The 21502-nt window shown below is 35.7% G+C and overlaps 1 protein-coding gene across 1 annotated transcript in view; it reads left to right on the top strand.

Annotated features, from left to right (window-relative positions):
* Nucleotides 1-14885, top strand: part of Bbox1 (gamma-butyrobetaine hydroxylase 1) — a 51890-nt gene extending 37005 nt beyond the window's left edge. The window contains exons 4-7 of the mRNA XM_077797785.1: nt 2522-2627; nt 7975-8171; nt 12780-12946; nt 14558-14885. Of these exons, the coding sequence (XP_077653911.1) occupies nt 2522-2627; nt 7975-8171; nt 12780-12946; nt 14558-14718 (631 nt within the window). The 3' untranslated portion in view covers nt 14719-14885. The remainder of the gene's footprint in view (nt 1-2521; nt 2628-7974; nt 8172-12779; nt 12947-14557) is intronic.
* Nucleotides 14886-21502: the final 6617 nt, after the last annotated feature.

Here is a 21502-nt window from a genome sequence, read left to right as displayed (position 1 = left end):
CAAAGTCCAGACAGGGGCACTCGATAGGTCAAATTCCCTTTGATCTTCAAACAATAACTTGGAAGAACAGCTTGGAAGGAAAAGTTGTAGATTAAGAGATTTAAAATGTATAACAGTTGTTTTCTGAGCAAGCTTAAGCTGTGTTGAGAGATGCACATTTGGGTGATAAAACTCTAAGAAAGTGCAAAGAAATTGCAACAATAGAAGTCACAGCTGTGGTTACCTTGGAGAAGAGAGAAGGGATTATAACTGGGACAGGGCGTCTATAGGAGCTTGGTGCTGGGACAGCTGAATATCCACACGCAAGAGAACAAAGCTGTACTGTGCTTCACATCATATACAAAAATTAACTCAAAATGAATCCATAACAGAAATATAAGATTTAAGATCATAAAAATCTTAGAGGAAAATCTCCATGACATCAAATAGGCAATGAATTCAGATACAACATCAAAAACATAAGCAACAATAAAAATAGAAAAATTGGATTTCATCACATTTTAAAGCTTTGGGGCATCAAAGGACATTAGTAAAAAAAAATTAAAAATCACCCACAGAAGAGGTGAAAATATTCCCAAATCACATGTCTGATAGGGTTCAATATCTAGGATATATAAAGAACTCTTACTACTAAATAAAAAGTTCAATTTAAAAATGAGCAAAGGGCTAGGCATGTTTGCACATACCTGTAATCTCAGATGTTCAGGAAGCTGAGACAGGAGGATCACAAGTTTGAGGCCAGCCTGGGCAACTTGGTGACACCTTGTTTTAAAATAGGAAATGAAAAGGCCTGGGGATGTAGCTCAGTGTCAAAGTACCCCAAGACTCAATCCCCAGTACCAAAATAAATGCAAAGACTTGAATAAACAGCTCTACAAAAGGCCAAGAAGTACATGAAAAATACTCAACATGTTTACTCATCAGGAAAAAGCAAATGAAAACCACAATGAGATGCAATTTCATACCCATTAGAAAGATTATAATAAGTTTTTATCCCCTGATACTGAGGATTGAAACTAGGAGTGCTTTACTACTGAGCTACATCCCAGTCCTATTTGTTTATTCATTCATTCATTCATTCATTCATTTTTAATTTTGAGACGGTGTTTCACTAAGTGACTAAGGATCTCACTAAGTGGCTGAGGCTGACGTCAAACTCACCATCCTCCTGCCTCAGCCTCTCAAGTTACTGGGATTTCAGGTGGGTGCCACCATGCCTGAAAACAATTTTTTTTTTAATAAAGAAAATTAAAAGTATAGGTGAAGATGTAGATAAAATGAGACTCTCACACATTGCTAGTTGGAATATAAAAATGATATGGATGCTATGAAGAACAACTTGGCAGTTCCTCAAACTGTTAAGCACTGAATTATGATATGATCCCAGAATTCTATCCTTATGTACATATCCAAAAAATTGAAAACTCAAATAAGTATTTGCATATACATGTTCTGTGCTCCATTAGCACTATTTACAACAGCTAGAAAGTAGAAGCAGCCCAAATATCCATCAGTAAGTGAATAGATAAACAAATTGTGGTTATCTGTACAATAAAGTATTAAGTCATAAACAGAAATTATATACTAATACATGCTACAATTTGAGAAATCTGGAAAATATGCTAAGTGAAATAAGTCAAACATATCACATACTATATAATTCCATATATATTAAATATTAAAACTAAGTATAAAGAGAAAAAGCAGATGAATGGCTGCCAAGGACCTCGGGAAGAGCAAGAAACTTCTTACTGAAAAAGTGGTTTTATTTAAGAACGATTGAAATGCTTTAAAACTTAAGATATGGGGACAGTGGATGCAGCTCAGTGATATAGCACTCATGTAGCATGCATGAGGCCCTGGGTTCAATCCCAAGCACGTCCCACCAAAAGCCAAACAAAACAACCAGATACATAGTAATTATAGTAGTGATGGTTGCCACTTGTGAATGTACTAAATTCAACTGAATTGCTCACTTTAAAAAGTTTCATTTTATACTGGGTGCAGTGGCACATGCCTGTAATCCCAGCAGTTTGAGAGGTTGATACAGGAGGATCTTGAGTTCAAAGCCAGCCTCAGCAACGGTGAGGTGGTAAGCAATTCAGTGAGACCCTGTCTCTAAATAAAATAAAAAATAGGGCTAGGGATGTGGCTTAGTGGGCAAGTGCCCCTGAGTTCAATCCTCAGTAACTCCCCACCAAAAAAGCTTCATTTTGTTATATGCATCAAGCTATTAAAAAAAAGATGACCTATAATCCCACATTTACTTCTTTATGAATTCTGTAGGATAAACTAGTGTGAAGATGTGGTTTTGTTGAGGGGAAAAATGAGGAGATGCTAATTATATTACTTCAGCCATAGGAATGTTACACTACCTTTTTGGTTCATAGTCATTACGTTAATTATTTCATAAAATGAAAAAGTTATCATCCCCCTCCATATCTAATTCATTCTAACACATTTGCTCTGGCTTCTGGCTTCATGACAATCTGCTTAAACATGTGTTTCTTGTATTTTACAGACATACTTGGCAAGTGCAAGACAAAATTGATGCAAACAATGTGGCTTACACAACTGGGAAGCTAAGCTTTCACACGGATTATCCAGCCCTCCACCATCCACCTGGGGTAAGGTGAGCTTCAACATATTTTCCACAAAGCAGGCCAAGGACCAAATCCTTCTATATTTTGAGTGTATAAGATGACATATTTCACCAGCTAATTTGTCATATGTAATTTTTTTTCTTCAAACACAATCCAAACACAACATTTATGTGCCTGAATTCTGAATATCAGAATTGCTGAGGGATAGGACATTTTCATGTATCTTTTTTAAAAAAAAATATTTATTTGTTCTTCCTGGAAATAATTATTGGTACTTTTTGCTTTGCCATGACAGACAGCAGTATAACCTGGTGTCTTTTTGTATATATATCCCCGGTAAGAGAGTTAAAAAAAGAAAAAGAAATCAGGGAACACAGATGGTGTTCTCCCACAGTGTGACATGGCTGTCATTTTTATCAGTTATTGCTACATGAAAACCCACTTCCTAACTTAACGGCTAAAAAGAGCACCCACGTACTTAGCCCATGCTTGCTATTCAGGCTGTGTTCTGCTGGAAAGTTCTTATTTGCAGATTAACTCAGCTGATGAGTTGGCTAAGGGCTGGTGACTTCATCTAGGATGGCTTGTCTGCTCCACAAGCTAGCCCAGGCTTCTGCCCATGGCAACTTGCCGCAGTCCTCCGGCTGCAGCAAAATAACCAGGGGTGACGAACAACTTGTGTAGATTGATACAGCAGGAGTGGGAGCCGTTTATTGTAGGACCGGAGGGGTATATATACATTCCACGCAGCTTATCTAATTAACATAAACTAGATACAGCAGTCAACCAATCAGAAATCTCTACACTTCATGGCTCGCTGGCGTTACTTCACAAACCACACCCTCTGGCAAAATGCCAGGCGCCATCCTGACTTGTTTACAGACTCTAACAGCAACTGACACAATGTTCAGAGAAAGAGCCAACGTATACAAGGCTTCCTGGGGCCTGGGCTAGTATTTGTGCAGTGTTTCTTCTGCTGTGTGTTATTGGTCTAAGCAAACCACAAGTCTTGCCCAGATTCAAGAAATGAGGAAGTAGTCAACTCAAGGAAGGAGCTGTGAACATGCGTAAGAACGGGATTCAAAGATAAGGAACAGAGTACTCATGCTATTTTTGGAAACCATCTCCTATCTCGCTAATAAAATTCCCTCTCAACCAAGGAGGTGCTCCATGTAGAGCCACAAAGGCCCCAGAGGAATTTCTGAGTAGACACTCTTCCTCTACATCTTCACAAAATTATCATTTTAGTAAACCAAATACATTTTTACAAAATCACCATTTACTAAATTAAAACACAAATAGTCAGGACAATATGATTTTTTGAAAGAAAAAAATATGTTCTTTGCCTATTTTTAAAGCTGAACTGGACTAAATGAAATAACCACCCAGAAATCTGTATCTTCAAAGATAAATGAAAATCTGGACAATTCTCAAGTTAATAAAGGAGAAATGGGCCAAAACCAAGATTAATCCCTCTTTTTCATCATCTTGACTGAACATATTTTCTCTGTGCCCTGGTTGCTACCCATTGTTCTTGCCAGTATTAGCTAAGCGTGTATAGAATTTGACCACATGTTTTAAATTATTTTGTTGATTGGAAAAAAGAAATCCACATGATTTCATTGAACTAAATGATGACAGAAAAATGACTCCTATAGTCACCTTTTTGAGTGGGAGTTGAGGGAGGAGACACAACCATGTGATTTATTCAAAATATGGTTCTGAGATATTTTTCTGAAACCCTGTTATTAAAAGCCAAACTAGTCAGCTCAACTCACCTCTCAGAGATCAGTTAGAGAGGTTGGATAGAATAAAACTTGAAGAGTGAGAAGAGAAAACTAAAGATTCTATTTCAAATTTTTAAATTATCTTCTGTATTTTATGACTTCACGTTTTGTTTCTGGGTTAAAATTGAAAGCCTAAGAAAAAGTGATTAAATGATGTCATAAATTTTCCTGAAGTACAATGGAATTTTTGACATTTTCATAGAAAGTTATGCTTTTCAAAGCATTTTGACTTGTCTTTCTTTATATGATCACTCTTAACATTCCTTTAAGGTTAACATGATTGTGACTTTTATGTAAAATGGGGAAATGAAGTACAAGGGTAAAAACTTTTATAGGGTGATTCATGGGGAATTTGAACTTGAACCTGGATTTCCATCTAGTTTATCATCACCTCATAAAGCTCCCGAATTGGAATTTCTAATTATCATAATTGTATAATGTCATATAATGTAATGTGATAGATTATTTGTATATATTGTCACACTTTACAAACTCTTCAAAGACAAGGATTGAATCATACCTTTCTCTATCTCAAAACTTCATACATCATCTTGCACATAATTTAGACATAACAGATACTCTATAAATAAGCAAAGTGCAATAAAGGTCTAAAATTACATAAATGACTTGATAGATTTTTACTATAATTTCTTTCAATACTGGGAATTAAACCCAAGGATGCTCTATCACAGTGCTGTTTTCCCAACTTTTATTTTATTTTATTTTTTAAATAGAGCCTAAGTTGCCCAGGGTCTGCTCAAACTTGTGATTCTGATAAAAGAAAAAATATATAGATACCTGCTTATACTATTATTCAAACTTCCATTTTTAATGGTTATTTTTTTAATTTTGTATTTGAGCTTTCCCATAACAATTAGAAAAGAAATTAGAAAAGATAATTAAATGATTTATAGTAAAATGTTTATCAAATAAAAGTTTATTAAAATGTCATTTTAATTACAGATGAAATGACTTGGATAATTAGTTTCCTCTTGAGCATGCAGTTTGATGGATTTGGATCCAATGGGGGTCAAGATAAGAAGACACATCTTTAATGAAACACAGATATTACTTTGCTCACTATTTTTCTCTGGGCCAAAAGTCACATGCTGCCACAAAGAAACACTTTAAAAGAAAATATTTTTTAATTCTGAATGACTCACATGAAATAAAATTTGGTTTTCTACAAATTTGAATTAGTGGTAAGGGTATCAGGCTCCATCATCATTTTCCTGTCATAAGATTGTATTAAAAATTTAACTACATGAAAGAAGATGTTAGTTGGCCTTGCCTTGTGCAAAAACATCAGCTAACCTTTTATAAAACTGATATTTGAAATATTCTGTGAGTTCATTTATGATGAAATTGAAAAGAATCTCAAGAACCCTCCAATTCTCTCCAAAATAAAATTATGCTATCATTTTGCCATTGAGAGTTTGATGGACTTTTCCATTTCCTTTTCTTTTTCATCATACTGCATTGTCCCTCATGGCCCTTGTGAGATGATTTTCTTAAGCAACTTGATCAGCTTATGCATGTATTTTTCAAGCATAAAAAAAAATGGCATAAAGTTGGCTGTGGTGGCACACTCCTGTAGTCCCAGTGGCTCAGGAGGCTGAGGCAGGAGGATCACTACTTCAAAGCCAGTCTCAGGAATTTAGCAAGGCCCTAAGTAACTCAGCAAGACCTAGTCTCTAAATAAGATATATTTTAAAAAATAAAAGGGCTGAGGATGTGGCTCAGTAGTATAGTTCTCTGGGGTTCAGCCCCCAAGTACCAAAAAAGAAAAAAAATGCCATCAATTTAAAGATTGAACCATTATTAATTTAGACCAGTTATCTTCCAACATCAATAAATAAGGATGGATATTTTAAATTGGCAAAGTACAGATATATCTACACACCACACAATACTGAATAGCTAAGAGTATTATAAAGGGATTTTTCTCTTTGTAAACAAAAGACTTGCTATGTAGAGGTTTTTAGGCAAATAGGCCAAAGTTTGAATACCAGCTTTTCCACATTTTAGCCAAATTCTCATTAGCTAGCCAGTTTTGACACCTCTATATCTCAGTCTCTCCATCTGCAAAATGAAGATAAAACTATCAAATTCTAAGGATTCTTATGTGTAGTAATATACATGATACAATTTCAATTTTAGAATAAATTATATATAAAATTATAAAAACTGGGGAAACTTGTACATTAGGTTTGGAAGAGAAGCAGTATTTATGTTCTAGATCAGCATTATCCAATAGTAGTCACTAGTCACAAGTGACTATTCACACTTTAATTAAAATTAAGACTAAATAAAATTCAAAATTCAACTCCTCAGTCACACTACATTTCAAGCACACAATAGCCAGGTTAGAGATTGCTGTATTAGACAGCAAATAAGAATATTCCATTGTTGCAAAAGTTCTGATGGACATCATTATTCCAGGCCAGCTGTGGAACAAACCAAACTAAATTATTATTATTTTTTAACTAATACTGGTATCCCTCCAAGGCTGGGTATTTGATCATATTTGTCTTTTCCATTCTATAAGCACTCTATCAGACAATGTTTTTAATTTATTTCACTCAGTGAGAATGAAGATTTGCAATTCAATGCTATTAGTTTCTTCCAATAGAAAACCAGGGTCTAAATTTAAATACTCAAAATCACCCGTCTATGCTGACTTACCAAAAGGAGTCACAAAACCAATGAAAAGCTCCACTCAAAAGTATCTTTAAATTTTTACTATGATTTACTTTTCAAAATGAAATAATATTAAAAATTTTCCCAAAAATCTTAATAAAATTTATTAGTACTTAATAGCATGGCTTTCTCATTCTCAGTGTGTCAGAGCTTATCCATCCCTCATACTCCCACCCCACTTCCTTCCTTTTTTATCCTTACATCTGAATTATGGCCTTAGACTCTCAAGTAGCTACTATCTGGCCTGTTTCCTCCTCAAAAATAATTCATTTACTGTAACACCACTGGGCTAATTTTTTCAGGTCAGTTCTATATTGCTTCCATATTCAATAATTCCCAACAGAAAGAATAGAAATTTTTTATCTAACATTTAAGACTCTCCATGAAACTCCAAATCATGTTTTAACCTGATCTTCTCTTTCCATTTATACCTTGTGCCACTGCAAAACTGTCTGTTACTGAGTGAACTGTGTACTTTTGCATGCACATCCTCTCTGTTTCTATTTGCACTCTCAGTCTAGTTTGCACATACCAAATCTTATCCATTGCCCTTTGCCCAGCTTAAATATCCCCTCTTCTGCTGGCCTTTCCTGCCTGCTCCAACATCCAGAGTTCACTCTCTACAGCTCTTATGACCTGTGCCTTTTGCTTACTAGTGAACATTATCATGCCTATGTCCATGTCTTCAATTATAACAGATTTTAACTATACAGTATTGATCATAACCATCTTTTTTGTCCCCAGCCCCTTTCTCTGCTGATGTAAGAGAACAGATATAAAAACAAATTTCATTGATTTTGATTTGTGCATATTTTTTGAATATTTAAATCAAAAATAGTAAAATGCTATTATTTTAAACTCTATTTCTCCATTTCTTCTTTCAGGTTCAGCTTCTGCACTGCATAAAACAAACAGTCACAGGGGGTGATTCAGAAATTGTAGATGGGTTTAATGTGTGCCAAAAGCTCAAGGAAAAAAATCCTCGGGCATTCCAGATTTTGTCTTCCACCTTTGTGGACTTTACAGACATTGGAGTGGATTACTGTGATTTCTCTGTACAATCTAAACACAAAATTATAGAGTGAGTACTATTTATGAATTTCTCATTGCAATAAAACAATTGACAGCAAACTCTCCATTAATCCAATGCTTAAACAGTAGAATACTTTAACTGCAAAGCTTTTTTTTTGTTTATCTTTTAAGCCAAAAGGGAAAAAAAGAATATTTCCATAGTTGAATGAATTTTTTAATCAAATTACCTTAAATAATCTATTAATATTAGAGGAAAAGTAAGATTTAATGTGCACTTCATTTTAAAAGTGTTAGTTCTACATAGTCTTAGTCAGTGTGATTGTACTAGCCAAAAGTGAAAGGACATAACTCAAAATAGGTAGATCCAGGAGTTACACATTGTTATCTGGAATTTTTCTCTACCCTCCCCCACCCCATATTGACTCCTTTTTAAAGATGATCCTCAGAAGCTCCAAGTGTTCATTACCCTTGGAGATGACAATCACAGCACAAGAAGTGTACTTTTTTTCTGTACAACTGTGACAAAGGTAGATGATTCCTTGTCCAACTTATGTCTATGTCTGTCCTTGAAGCAAATGCCGTGGCCAACGTTGGAGAATTCCTTGTGGCCGTGCCAGGACCACATGCTCATCTATAGAGAGGGTCAGCCTTGTTTGAACTGCATGGACTGAGAATGAAACAGAATCTCCCTCAAAAGATGCTAAGTCAACAAAGATCATATATTCCTTACAGAGAATATTTATGTCTTTGTTCTCTTAAATGATTTTATCATGATTTTTCTAAGTACCCACTAAGGCTATAATTTATCATTTTATTGGAGAATTATCTTAGATTTGTCTCTAGGACATTATGTATTCAAAGAGACTTCAGTTAATTTGGGGGTATTTCTGATTTTAGAATTAAATTTGTATTCTTTTTAAAGTAATAGCCACATAGGGAAATAAATTCATTTAGTAGATGATCAAATCTGTAGCACACAGTTTCATTATCGTATTTTTATGTACAGCCTTCATTTATTCATCAACAAATAGTAACTGAGGCCAGACATTTTTCTTAGTACTTGGGATATGCCACTGGACAAAATAAAGATGCCTGCTCTCACACAGCTTGGGTTCTAGTGGGGAAGGGGAGAATTTGAAATTTTGAAATAAATAAGCAAATCATAATGAATATTAAAAACTATTACAGGCTTAAGAGGGGGGAAAAAAGGAAAAGTAGATCAAGATTAAGGGAATCTGTAGGACCAAAGACTTACCACCGATAAAATTTTCATCATTCAATAATGTAGTAAGGGAAAGATTTGAACAAAGACTTAAAGAAGTGAAGGAGTTTTCTAGAAAGTGCTAGAGCAAGAGTCCTAAGAAATCTTCAAGAACATGTCTAGAGAGTTCAAGAAACAGCCAGAGCTGAGAGAAGGGAAGTGTGTTAGAAGAGGAGGTCAGATGGGGTCAGCTCATCCATAGTGTTGTTAATAACTATGAACACCTAGGTTCTCATTCTGAGTGAAGTAGGGAGCTGTCATAAGGTTTTGACCAAAGAAGAGACATTTGTATTTAGTTATGTGTTATATAGATCCTCTGGCTATTGTGTTGAACATAGTATAAAATAGAGCAAGAACAGGAGAAGGAAGACCAGGCAGGAAACTACTGCTAGGACTCCCTGTCGAGATGATGGCACCCTGAACATAAGTGGTCCAAGTGACAGTTATGGCCATGTTGAAAAGGATATATTTTTTGATATATTTTTCAGGGAAAAAGATTATTTTCCTGATAGTTTGGATAAGAGGTATGAAGGAAAGACAATCCTCAGGAATATATTCTAGATCAAAATGAAGCTGAGGTGTTCTCTGAGAACTCAGCCATTGAGGGGAGAAAGAGAAGAAATAATTCAAGCTTCTTCGTTATATTATGACAGTTTTTAATTATCTAAACGGCTCCTTTAAAATGAGAGCTTTTATCATTTTATCATCAGGAGATTAATAAATTTAATCTGATATACACATTACACATGTATATAAATGTATCAAAACATTATGTTACCCTATTAATGTGTAATTTTTAATTTTTATGTTTTATGCGTGAGTTGAAATAAATTTAAATTTTAAAAATCCATGACAAATAAAAATTTTTGTGAAGACCTAAAATAATTGCAGATTCTGTAAGAGAAGTGAAGCAAGAAACTTAGTTATTGAATGAGATTAACTGAATGTCCATCAACCAAATCATGACTTGGCTTTGATATATTTTGTAATACAATCCAAAATTTGGCCATTTGCAAGGTCTCAGGGATATCCATGGAGATAATAAAGTGTTTAACATTAATCTATTTAAAAATACATTTTTAACAACAAGAGAGAAAACAAGGGGGTTTCAGTTAATGAGGGCTTCCGACTCCTGAGTGTTTGGGTTAATTTAATTTTCTTGTAGTTAAACTTTTAAATTCTTTTGAAATTTTCATATCCTTACTAGTACAAAAGAGTCTCTAAGGCTGCTAAAAGAATCAGTAACAATCCAATACAATGAAAAATAAATTAATGAAGAAACTGGTGCAAAAAATAATAGTGGAATTAATCAATCCTATTGATTGCAAGTTTACTCATGTGAATACAAGTCTTTTATTTGCCATCTATGCAACCACTTATTCACTGACTTCCCCTTGCTGATTCAGTTTCTTTTCTAAAACAAAAAAAAGAAAGAATACCTGCCACTTATCAATAATTTATGATGAAGTAGGAAGTCTAGAGTTAATAAATGGAAGCACTTACCAAAATGCCTATCAGTGAAAATGCAAAGTATATTTGAGCTTGCTATAATTTTCATTTTATAAATGCCAACAATTTACTGATAATAGTTTTCTATTTCTTATCCAACCTAGAAACCAAAGCAAAGAAAGAATATAATCAGTTATAAGAGTCAAATTGCTTCTAAAGTCTAAAATAATTTTTTCCTGCAGATTCTCTCATAAAATGTGATGCAATAGATAATACCATAGAGACACTCCCCCAGTAAAAGCAAGAAGTTCCATAAAACATCCCATCTCCCTGCAAGACTAATGGGAAATATTCATAGCAGCAACTGGGACTGTGGGAGATATCTATGGTCCTTCTTTGGGTTCTTGTTGGCATCACTGATGATGATTTGCCTAGATTGGTTCACTGTCATCTTGTTGCTGGTTTATTTTTAAATATTTGTCCTTTGTTCACAGCTAAATATATGGCTAGTTATTCTCATCTTTTATGACATTTTACCCTTCCTCTGCATGAAAGTTTGCATTAGATGCTTCCTTTTATTCTGTTGTTCTATAAAGGAATTTCCTGCTTACTAAGATCCAATTTTGCATTTTAGGTTGATCTTTAAGGTTTCAGCCCCCCCACACACACACACTTCTTCTAACTCTTCAATCCTGAGACTAATGTCTTCTCTAGCAGTCAATTGCATCCTTCCTTCTGTATCCTGACATTGATCATGGTTCACTCTCTGTGTGACCAGTCAGCTAAGTGCAGCCCAGACCCAAACACAAGTTCTCTATGTCCAAGCACATTGAACAATTTGTTTGGTCTGATCCATCAGGTGTGGACTCCACTTAGCTGTTGGCAACCATTACTACCCCCTGGGTTTGTCCCTTGGGGACACTTCTTTAGGAAGTAATACTAAGCAATATGTCACCATCCTGGACCACTTTCTTTCCTATTTTCATTCATACCTACTGTTTCTACCTAAAGGAAAAATAAAAGTTGGGAGTTGCTTGGTACTGAAGGTCTGGCTGAAAGTCCACCTTCCCAATAAGCTAAAAACAAAAACTACACACACACACACACACACACACACACACACAAACACACAGAGAAAAAAAATCTCCTCTTTTTGCCTCTGTATGTAAGTGATGTCCATGTCTTGCTAATTTTAACCAGCATAGTCCAAACTCCAGAAAGTTTGTTATCTTTTCTTACATTGAAAGTTGTATTATCTTGCATTGTCATGATCACAGTCCATATTATAAGAAAGGGTAGAGAAATCACAGCATTAGGATCTTCCAAGGTACTAAAGAGACTTCAGTACTCCCCTAAAGCATGAAAAATATACAGACACAACAAATGTTTATTTACCAACTCTTATGTCCAGGCTTTATGTTGAGAGCTGGGAATACAACATTGAGTGAGATACAGTACCAATCTTCTAAAGGTCTTCAGACTAAGACATGTGGTATAGAGAGGTAGATAGGAAGAATGTTCTCAGGCTAGTCTCTTCTTTTCTCTATTTTCCACTTTCCCTCATCTCCAAACTAGGCATTAAATAAGAACCATATATGTCAATCTCTTAAAGAATAAAATTTTCTTCCAATTAGATAAAATACAAAAGGTAACTGACCTATAAACTTGTTGCATGAGATTTTAATATGTAAAGCCTATTTCAAAGAACAACAAATAAATTTCACTAAGCATAACAAAATGTTGACTTGAATATATCAGTAACATTTTAATTTTAGTATAATCCCTCCTAGCATTTTTTGCAGTGAGATTTCTAAAAACACTTATTCATAATGAATGAATGAAAAAGATGAAGGAATACATTGTACCACAGGTAAATTGAATATCTTGACCCTTACAAATGTAAATAGATATTTCATGAATTATATATTAATTTTTTCTCTTCAACAGGTTAGATGACAAAGGCCAAGTGGTTCGCATCAACTTCAACAATGCAACTAGAGACACGATATTTGATGTACCTGTTGAGAGAGTTCAACCTTTTTATGCTGCTCTAAAAGAGTTTGTTGATCTCATGAACAGCAAAGAAAACAAGTTTATCTTCAAGATGAATCCAGGTCAGTGGGGACATTTTTTCAAAAAAGTAAAAAATTTGGATTTTCTCCAACTTTACCCATGGAGAATGATATTCAGAACAGTTTTACAGTAGAATCTTGGTGAACAGCTGATTTGGCTTAAAACAGCAGCCTCCTGGCTCCCATCTCTGCTACTTTAAAGAAACTCTGGGCCAAATGAAACCTTCTGTCTGATATTAAGTCTGGTGTTTTCTATTTTCTATCCCAATAGCCTATCAATACAAGCTGAGCCTTCTACTTTATTTTCCTATCCTGGTAAACAAATATGTCCTCATGAAGCTGATCATAAAACACTTAAGTTTATTTCTAAAACTTATAGGCAGAGATAGTATTGAATGAAATAAAATAGTACTTGGAGTACTCTAGCTACTTGAAATAAAGGCGCAAAAAACACTGATTTTTTTTTTTTTCTGGACCATCTCTGCTAAGTGAAGTGCCTCCATAATTTAGCCTTTTTTATTTATTTGTTTTTAATTGACAAACAAAATTGTATATACTTGTCATATACATGTTGCTTTGAAGCATGTATATATTATGGAATGGTTAAATCATTCTAATGAATATATGCATTATCTCACATAGGTATTTTTTTTAACAGTAGAAACATAAAGTCTACTTTCTTGGCAACTTTCAACAATATAGTACATTGTTATTAACATATTGTGCAATGACTCTCTTGAACTTAAGGCTTTTGTTATCTATAATGAAAGGCATAATTTCTCTCTGCTCTTGATTTGGCCAAATGGAAAATTCATTTTACTGTAATTGTTTTTATTTCTTTTCTTTTTTCTTTATCTGTCTTTCTTATTTTTTCTCATGACAGTATCTTGGTATATTTCCCAATATGGGTCTGAAACTCCTGAACTCAAGTGAACCTCTCATCTCAGCCCTCCAAGTAGCTGAGACTACCTTAGTGCACCACCATGCATGGTGGAAATTATTTTTAGAATTGAACTTTGGCATAATAAAAAGACTAGAAATTACCATAAACCCATTGCCACGCAGTCACAGCAGGTTGATTTTAAGAGTGGCAACGTGTAAACTGAAACACCATGGGGGGAAATAGTTGGAATCCAGGTTTACCATGTGAAGGCAATGAAGCTTTGGGCAAATCCCTCAACTTGTTGAAGCTTTGATGTTCTCATGTATGAAAGGGCAATTCTTTTTTTTAGAGTTCTTATGAATCTTAAAAATAATGTCCATAAAAGACTGGGAATATAAAGAACCAAATAATAATATCACTGAATGATTTGAAACTGTTAAACCAGGTGAATAATTTCCTAATTAAGAGATAAGTGACAAGCAGTAAAAACATTAAAAAGCTTTACACAGAGAAAATCTTCCAAGTAAGAATTATTAAGATGTCCACAGGAGCCTACCAGGCTATGTGATTTAAGTGTCAAGGCCTAAAACAGTTTGCATCTAGAGGTTGATTAGTGTGACAGCAAATGTGCAGTCTTGGGTAAAGAAATAAATGGACTATTTATTGATATGAACTGAGCAGCATTGGGGTTTTGCCTGTTATATTTGCCTGCTTTGTAAATCATTTAAACACAAATTATCAATAATGGGAAAAAAAATTCTTTCGTTTAGGTGATGTGATTACTTTTGATAATTGGCGCTTACTTCACGGCCGACGCAGCTATGAAGCAGGAACTGAGATAACCCGCCATCTGGAGGGAGCCTATGCTGATTGGGATGTGGTGATGTCAAGGCTTCGCATCTTAAGGCAGGGCGTTGCTAATGGGAACTGAACCTTGTGTCTCTAATTTTAATAAGATTTCAGTGACTGCATTTATAAGATATGTCACGGTTATTCAAAAGATCACCATCTGTATGGTTCACATATCAATTTAGCACTGAACATGTAACTCCCTCACAACAGTACACTGTTGCTTGTAATTCTACTCAATGTCAGCCTTTTCAATGGTGTAGCAATATAACCTCTTCTCCAAATAAATCATTCTTCTGTCTTATTGAATGTTTAGACCCTAATTTCTTTTGCCCACATAAGAGTGCTTCCAGAATGCCTACAAATAGTTTTTAAAGCAAATGAAATATTTCTTCTACAGTTTTTTTTTTTAACAGAGTTTTTGCTTCAAATAAAACTTGGGCTTCAGATAAAATTTCTTAAAACATGCTCCTGCTCTGTTGCCTATGGAGTCTCATTTTTCATGACTTCATATGACTGTCTTGGGAAAAAGATATTTTCAAAGAACGTTTTTATTCACTTTTGTTATAGAATTCCATTAGCCAAATCTCCAACGTGGTGACCTCAACATTGTTTTGTAATACCTAAATTATGACAGCAAAGCCAAGTATACCAACTTAAGAAAAAAAAATCTTATCTCCCTAAATTTCTCTTACCCTAAATAAAACTCCCACGGATTACCAGCATTGCTTGCTCCTGTGCATGGATCCATACTTATTCCTTGCCTCCTACTAACAACTGGGAAGAGAAAAACCAAGACTCAGGCAGTACTCGTGAATGGGCTTCATGTCTGCCACCCTCTGCTCTCTTCAGGGCCAACGCCTTGCCCTAGTGGTGGAACATAGCAATGGAAGTCTCAGTCCTGCTGAGCCCAGTTCCTCACCCCTGACACAAGGGGAGCCTTATCATTAGCATTTGCTGAAATCCCAGTAATACAGACATCTTATAGTCCATAGTATTTGGACCCAACCAAGCCTCCTGTTCTGAAGTCTTAATCGCTGCCATCCTGGCAGGGCACTCCCTGTTGCCTCAAGACCACAGGTAAACATTGCTTCCATTCATATTTTAATTTTGCTTCACACTCACTTCAGTTTCCATGGCACTCAGAGTCTGGATCAAGAGTACCTTTATCCCATGTCAGAATACCCCTCTGATGCTCTGAACTCTGGTATTGAGTCTACATCACCAGGCCAGACTCCTCCTTATTATCATATTGTTCATTGCTGGGACTTCCATGTCCTTTCCTATTATCTGGTCTTGCCTAGGGCCACTGCAGTGTGTAACTTATGCTTCATTTCTTTGAACTTGAAAAGGAATGGGCTGGATTCCCAATCTCTCCTCAAATACTCCTAAAATGAAAATAGGTGAGTTCAATAGGGGAATGACCTAGTTCGAAAGCGCAGCATTCAATACCTCAAAACAAATAATTTACTGGAGTGAGCCCAGACTTCATCTATTCAAAGCATCTAAATTCAAGGCACTTTCCAAATGACACTACATTTTTTATTCATTTAGCGGATATTTATCCCACACTGTGGTATATGCCACTCTGCTAGTATAAGGATGTAGAAGGTCCTGAAATAAGCCTCTTTATACCTATTAGGGAATCAGATAAAGATGTAGATAATGATGTGTCACATTAACAGGATGGTTCATAGGAAGGCAACCAAGCCAGAACGAGAAGGCTCCAGGAAAGTTGCAGTCTGAGTTGAATTATGAGAACTAATGGTAATTTTCCAAGTAAAACTATTATCTGTGTCTCTTATGCTCCCATTAAAGCATAAGAAGCACAGATAGTTGAAGAGTAAACACAGAACACGTGTTGACTCTTAAATGAGCAAAGCAGAAAGCAGACCATAGCGGCAGTGTAAATGCTGGGATTGGATGTCTAGGTTCAAATCATACTGATGGCAATCATTTAACCATGTCTCTTTCCCCTAAGTCTCATTTCTTTCTACCTATAAATGAGACTAATAACAGTTATTATTTCATTATATTTTTAAATAAAAGTTCACATGAAGCTGTGTTTTCCCAAATTTCTGAGATGATGAGTCACACCCACAGGGCCTTTTCTTTTTAAGAAAAAAAGACAGCATCCCAGATCATTCCCTGAAGATTATGATTCAATAAGTCTGGGACAAAGACCAGCAATTATATTTTTAGCAAGGATCCCAGGTGATATGCATCACTAGTAAAGTTTGGAAAATACAATAATAACAGAGGTTGTAGAGGGAGAGAGTAGGTTAGGGTGAGAAGAGATATATGAGACTGAAGACAGAGACAAGGCCAAATCATGAAATGTTAAATGCATGCTGCATTACAGAATTGGCATTTATCTTGAAAGAGCAAGGAAAAGTCATTTAAAGGAATCAAGCAGTGAAATGCCTTGATCAGATATTCATTTTTTAAAGATCCATCTGGCTTCATTGTAGAGGAAATTGTATGTGAGCAAAACTAAAACCCAAAAATTTACTTAGGAGATTACTGCAGGGAGCCATATGAAAAATGAAGAAGGATTGCACTAGAACACTGGGAAGGGGGGATACAGGGATACGTAGAAGTCCAGATCTAAAAGGCCTGACCCACAAAATATAAAGAGGGAGGGAGATAGCTAGGGTCTCTCTCAGGTTTCTCATTAGGAAAATGCTTTACACACAGAGAAAGAAGTGACATCTGTCCACTTGGCAGTTGGATATATATGCACATAGATCTCTGGACAGAGATCTGGATTAGAAATCTACATTTGGAAAGTATAAAGATTGTAGTTGAAATCGTCACTTGCTTCCTTGGAGACATAGTGACTAAAGTCACAGCCATAATGGGTTGATGATAAACTAATGATATTGCCTTAGCTTATACAATCAGTTTTATGAAAAATATAGGCTTATATTCAAAATCGTATAAACTTCTCACATATTGTATTTTTGTCTCCAGAAGACAATGTCCCAAGCCACCACTCCACAGCCTTCCTGTTTCTTTCTCTGCAGCAAATATTATTTCTGTCCTGGAAAGGAGATACAGAAAATTGGATGCAATTGCAACAATTTCTAAAGTGTTATATATGACATGACATATAATGGGCTACAGCAGCTGGTGCTAAATAAAGATGATTGGGTTTCCTGGATATAATTGTCTGAAGAATTGACTTACCCCCAAATCCATAACAGACCTGATGTAACTTGGATTAGAAAATGGCCTTGTTGGCAGAATAGATGCTACTGCCTTCCATTTCTCTGATTTGTCTTGGAGCATGTTAGCTGCTTGCTAGTTAATTGGAATAACTCCACAGTTCACCAGAATGACATGTCACTGATGGATCTGATCCTGATGGATCTCTATCTCTTCTTTTAGCCAACCATTAAAAGGCGAGCAAATGAATACTGGTAGAAGGAATTTATGCAAGAAAAGAAATTCTATAGAAAATCTAAGTAACACTGAGGATAATTTCTCTTCAGAAGTTTAGACTATGAAATGGGAGATGTCTTTTAGACAAAAGTATTTCTCTGTGTTAAACATCACCAGGGATACATTTGAAGCAAAAGTTCTTGCAATGAATATGTGATAGAGTTGGACGTGACAGCTTAGTGTATATCTGAATCTGTGCACATTTTCCCCCAGTTATCTAGAATACCCTTCTCCATTTACTGCCTTTTAGCTCAAAAACTCCTTTTTCTTCTTCAAAATTCAATTCGATTGGCCAACAGTATTTTAGAATAGGAGGTTCTACACTCATATCCCCCCAAAGCAACAATAATTTTGACAGCCACCAACAGAAAATGTGTTTTTAGAAGGAATTTTTAGAATCAGGCAGGAAGTGACAAAATCCCAGTGAAGCACAAGACCAAAAAGGCCTGTTTTGAGAAGGCAGATTTATACTCTGGTAGCAGACCCAGAATTAGCCCTACCTCCTGTGGTCTTAGATATAGCTCTGTTTGGCCTTCATCTTGCCACCAGCATGACCTGCTGTGGGACCAAGGGTGAGTCATTCCCCTTCTTCCCATGCCCTAGGTAATAGGCCTGCCAAATTTGGCTCCAGCTAAGGACCCTAAAATGACTTGTGACCTAGCTCTCTCTGCTCCCAGCCATATGGAAACATTCCTGCCTGCATAGTGACCCACTAGGAGACACATTTGTCCATATCCATGGAGGCCAATTTGCCTAGATCCTGAAAGAGCCTTGCAACTAAGCTCCAGCCCCTCTCAGCTGCAGGCTAAGGATCCACCATGAGATATGCCCATTTCATGCCCCTGGATTTTGCTTGCTGTCTCAGTCAGATCGCAGATCCTGAAGCAACTCTAGAAAACAGATCCCAGGATCCCAACAAGAAGCACCATGTACCATGTACCTGGAGGTAGACTTATAGACTACAGTCTCAACTATAAGCACAGAAGTATCCCTCTGACTCTCTTCTGGTCTTGCCTCCCCAAAACCCACCTAATAACGTGGTGAGAGCCTTCCCAGGTACCTGATAGGAGACATAACTTTCTGTGAACCCAGCAGTAAATTTGCTGTCTATGGACATAACTATAGACCCCTGAAGTAGACCCCTGTCCCAGCTCCAACACTACTAACCCAGGTCCTGGAGGCAGTCTAGTATACCCAGGGGCCAGACAAGATTCACACTGGCTGAGCCTCAAATAACAGGCCTGCCAACCACAAGCTCCATCAGAGGTCATGTAACCTGCTATAGATTCAGTCAATTGTGATCCTAGAAGCAATTACATCAAGGCAGAGACCCAACTGAAAAAAGTGTTCACCTGCTAAAACTAGTCTATAAAGACCTGAAGAAGTGTTTACTTCTTTAAATGCATAGATACTAATTCAAGGTTACACATATCAAAGAAGGAGGCAAACACACCATCTCCAAAGGAAATTAATGGATTTCCTATAACTAACCCCAAAGAAATAGAGATCCCTGGGTTACTTGACAAATAATTCAAACTAATCAGTGTAAAGAAATTCAGTGAGATACAAGACGGCAAAAGAGATTAGATAACTAAACAAAACAGAAAAGCAGCAGATTCCGACATGCAGAATAAGTAATTGCACACTTGAAAACAAGTCATTGACAATGAGCCAATGAGCAAAATGAAAAGAAAAAGTAAGGGAAAAAAAAAGACAAGAAAGCATTCCTGACCTATCAGACATCATCAATCAAATGAACAAAGGAGGACAAGCAAGATCAATTCAAAGACTATATTTTTGAGACACATTATAACCAATTTGACAAAAGGCAAAGATAAAGAAAATGTTGAATGCAGCAAGAAAAGAATGACTTATAGCATACAAAGGAGCTTCCATGAGGCTGGATTTCTAACAGAAACCTTACTGGCCAAGAGAGAGAAAGAGGACATATTCTAAGTGTAGGACAAAAAATGCCAATCAAGAATACTGTATTTGTCAAAACTGTCCTTTAGAAAGCAAGAAAGGATTTCCAGATAAGCAAGAGCCAAGGACGTTTATCACCACTAGACCTAGAACAAATCCCAAAGAGATTTCTTCAAATAAAAGTGAAAGGACATAAAGTAACAACATAAAACATTAGAAAATATAAAACTCATTGGTAATGGCAAATATATAGTCAAATTCAGAATTCTCTAATTCTGTCTGTAATTGCAGTGTACACATTGTGTGGTGGGGGGAAGCAAAAGTTCAGAATTTTTATATGTAATAGAAGTTATCAGTTTAAAATAGACTGCTACACCTGTAAGATATTTCAGACAAGTTTGATGGTAACCACAAAGAGAAAACCTCTAGAATCAAACATACGCCTACAAATAATCATCAAATCATAAAGGAAGACAACAAGAGAGAAATAAAGGAACTAAGAAGGACAGTCAGAAAACAATTTAACAATATGGTAATAGTGGTTGAACAGATTAATAAAAGCAGGATCCAACTGTATATGTTACCTCTAAGAGACCCACTTCAGCTTTAAAAGCACAGAAGTGAAGTGAAGAAAGAGAAAGATATTCTGTGCAAATGATAACCAATCTAGAGCATGGTTGACTCTACTTCGACTAAAGGAAGACATTAAACTGTCTCTGTTAGCAGATGACATGATCTTTTACACAGAAAACCCTAAATGCTCCACTTAAAAATGGGTAAATCAATTCAACAACTTCAGTAAAGTTACAAGATACCAAGGAAACATAGGAGATAAAATAGCCCCTTCAGTGCATCAGATATGACAAGATTATGAAATAATTTGAATAGAAATTTTTTAAACTATGATTAATATGCTCTCATAGGTAGACAATATGCAAGTGGATATTGCAGATGGATAAAACAAGCATAAAAAAAGTAAACTCATAGAAAAATAAAAAGAATGCTAGGGATTGAAACTACTATAAGAGAAATTATGCATGCATGCCTTTGACAGGCTCATTAGTAGACCAGACATGATTGAAGAAAGAATTTCTAAGAGGACATGAAAATAGAAATTCCCAAAATGAAAATCAAAGGAAAAAAAAGACTACAAGAGAAAACAACAGAATATACAAGACCTGTGGGACCACTATAAAAGGTGTAATATAGACATTATAGAAACACCAGAAGGAGAAGAAAAGCAAACAGAGGTAATATTTGAAGTGATAATGACTAATTTACCTAAAACTAATGTTAGACGCCAAACCACAGATCCAAAAAAGTCAGAGAACACAAAGCAGGCTAATGCCAAAATAAAGAACAAACATTTTTTAAAAAACACTACGCATACCTTTGTTCAAATTTCAGACAATTAAAGATGTTTTTTAGAAACCAGAGGAAAAATAGCTTATCTACAGAGAAGCAATGATAAGAATTATATTATACCTATCTTCAGACAC

This window comes from Urocitellus parryii, chromosome 4 (assembly GCF_045843805.1).
Source record: "Urocitellus parryii isolate mUroPar1 chromosome 4, mUroPar1.hap1, whole genome shotgun sequence".
NCBI classification, from domain to species: domain Eukaryota; kingdom Metazoa; phylum Chordata; class Mammalia; order Rodentia; family Sciuridae; genus Urocitellus; species Urocitellus parryii.
The sequence above is the reverse complement of the archived record's forward strand: the minus strand, read 5'-3'. Positions and strand labels throughout refer to the sequence as shown.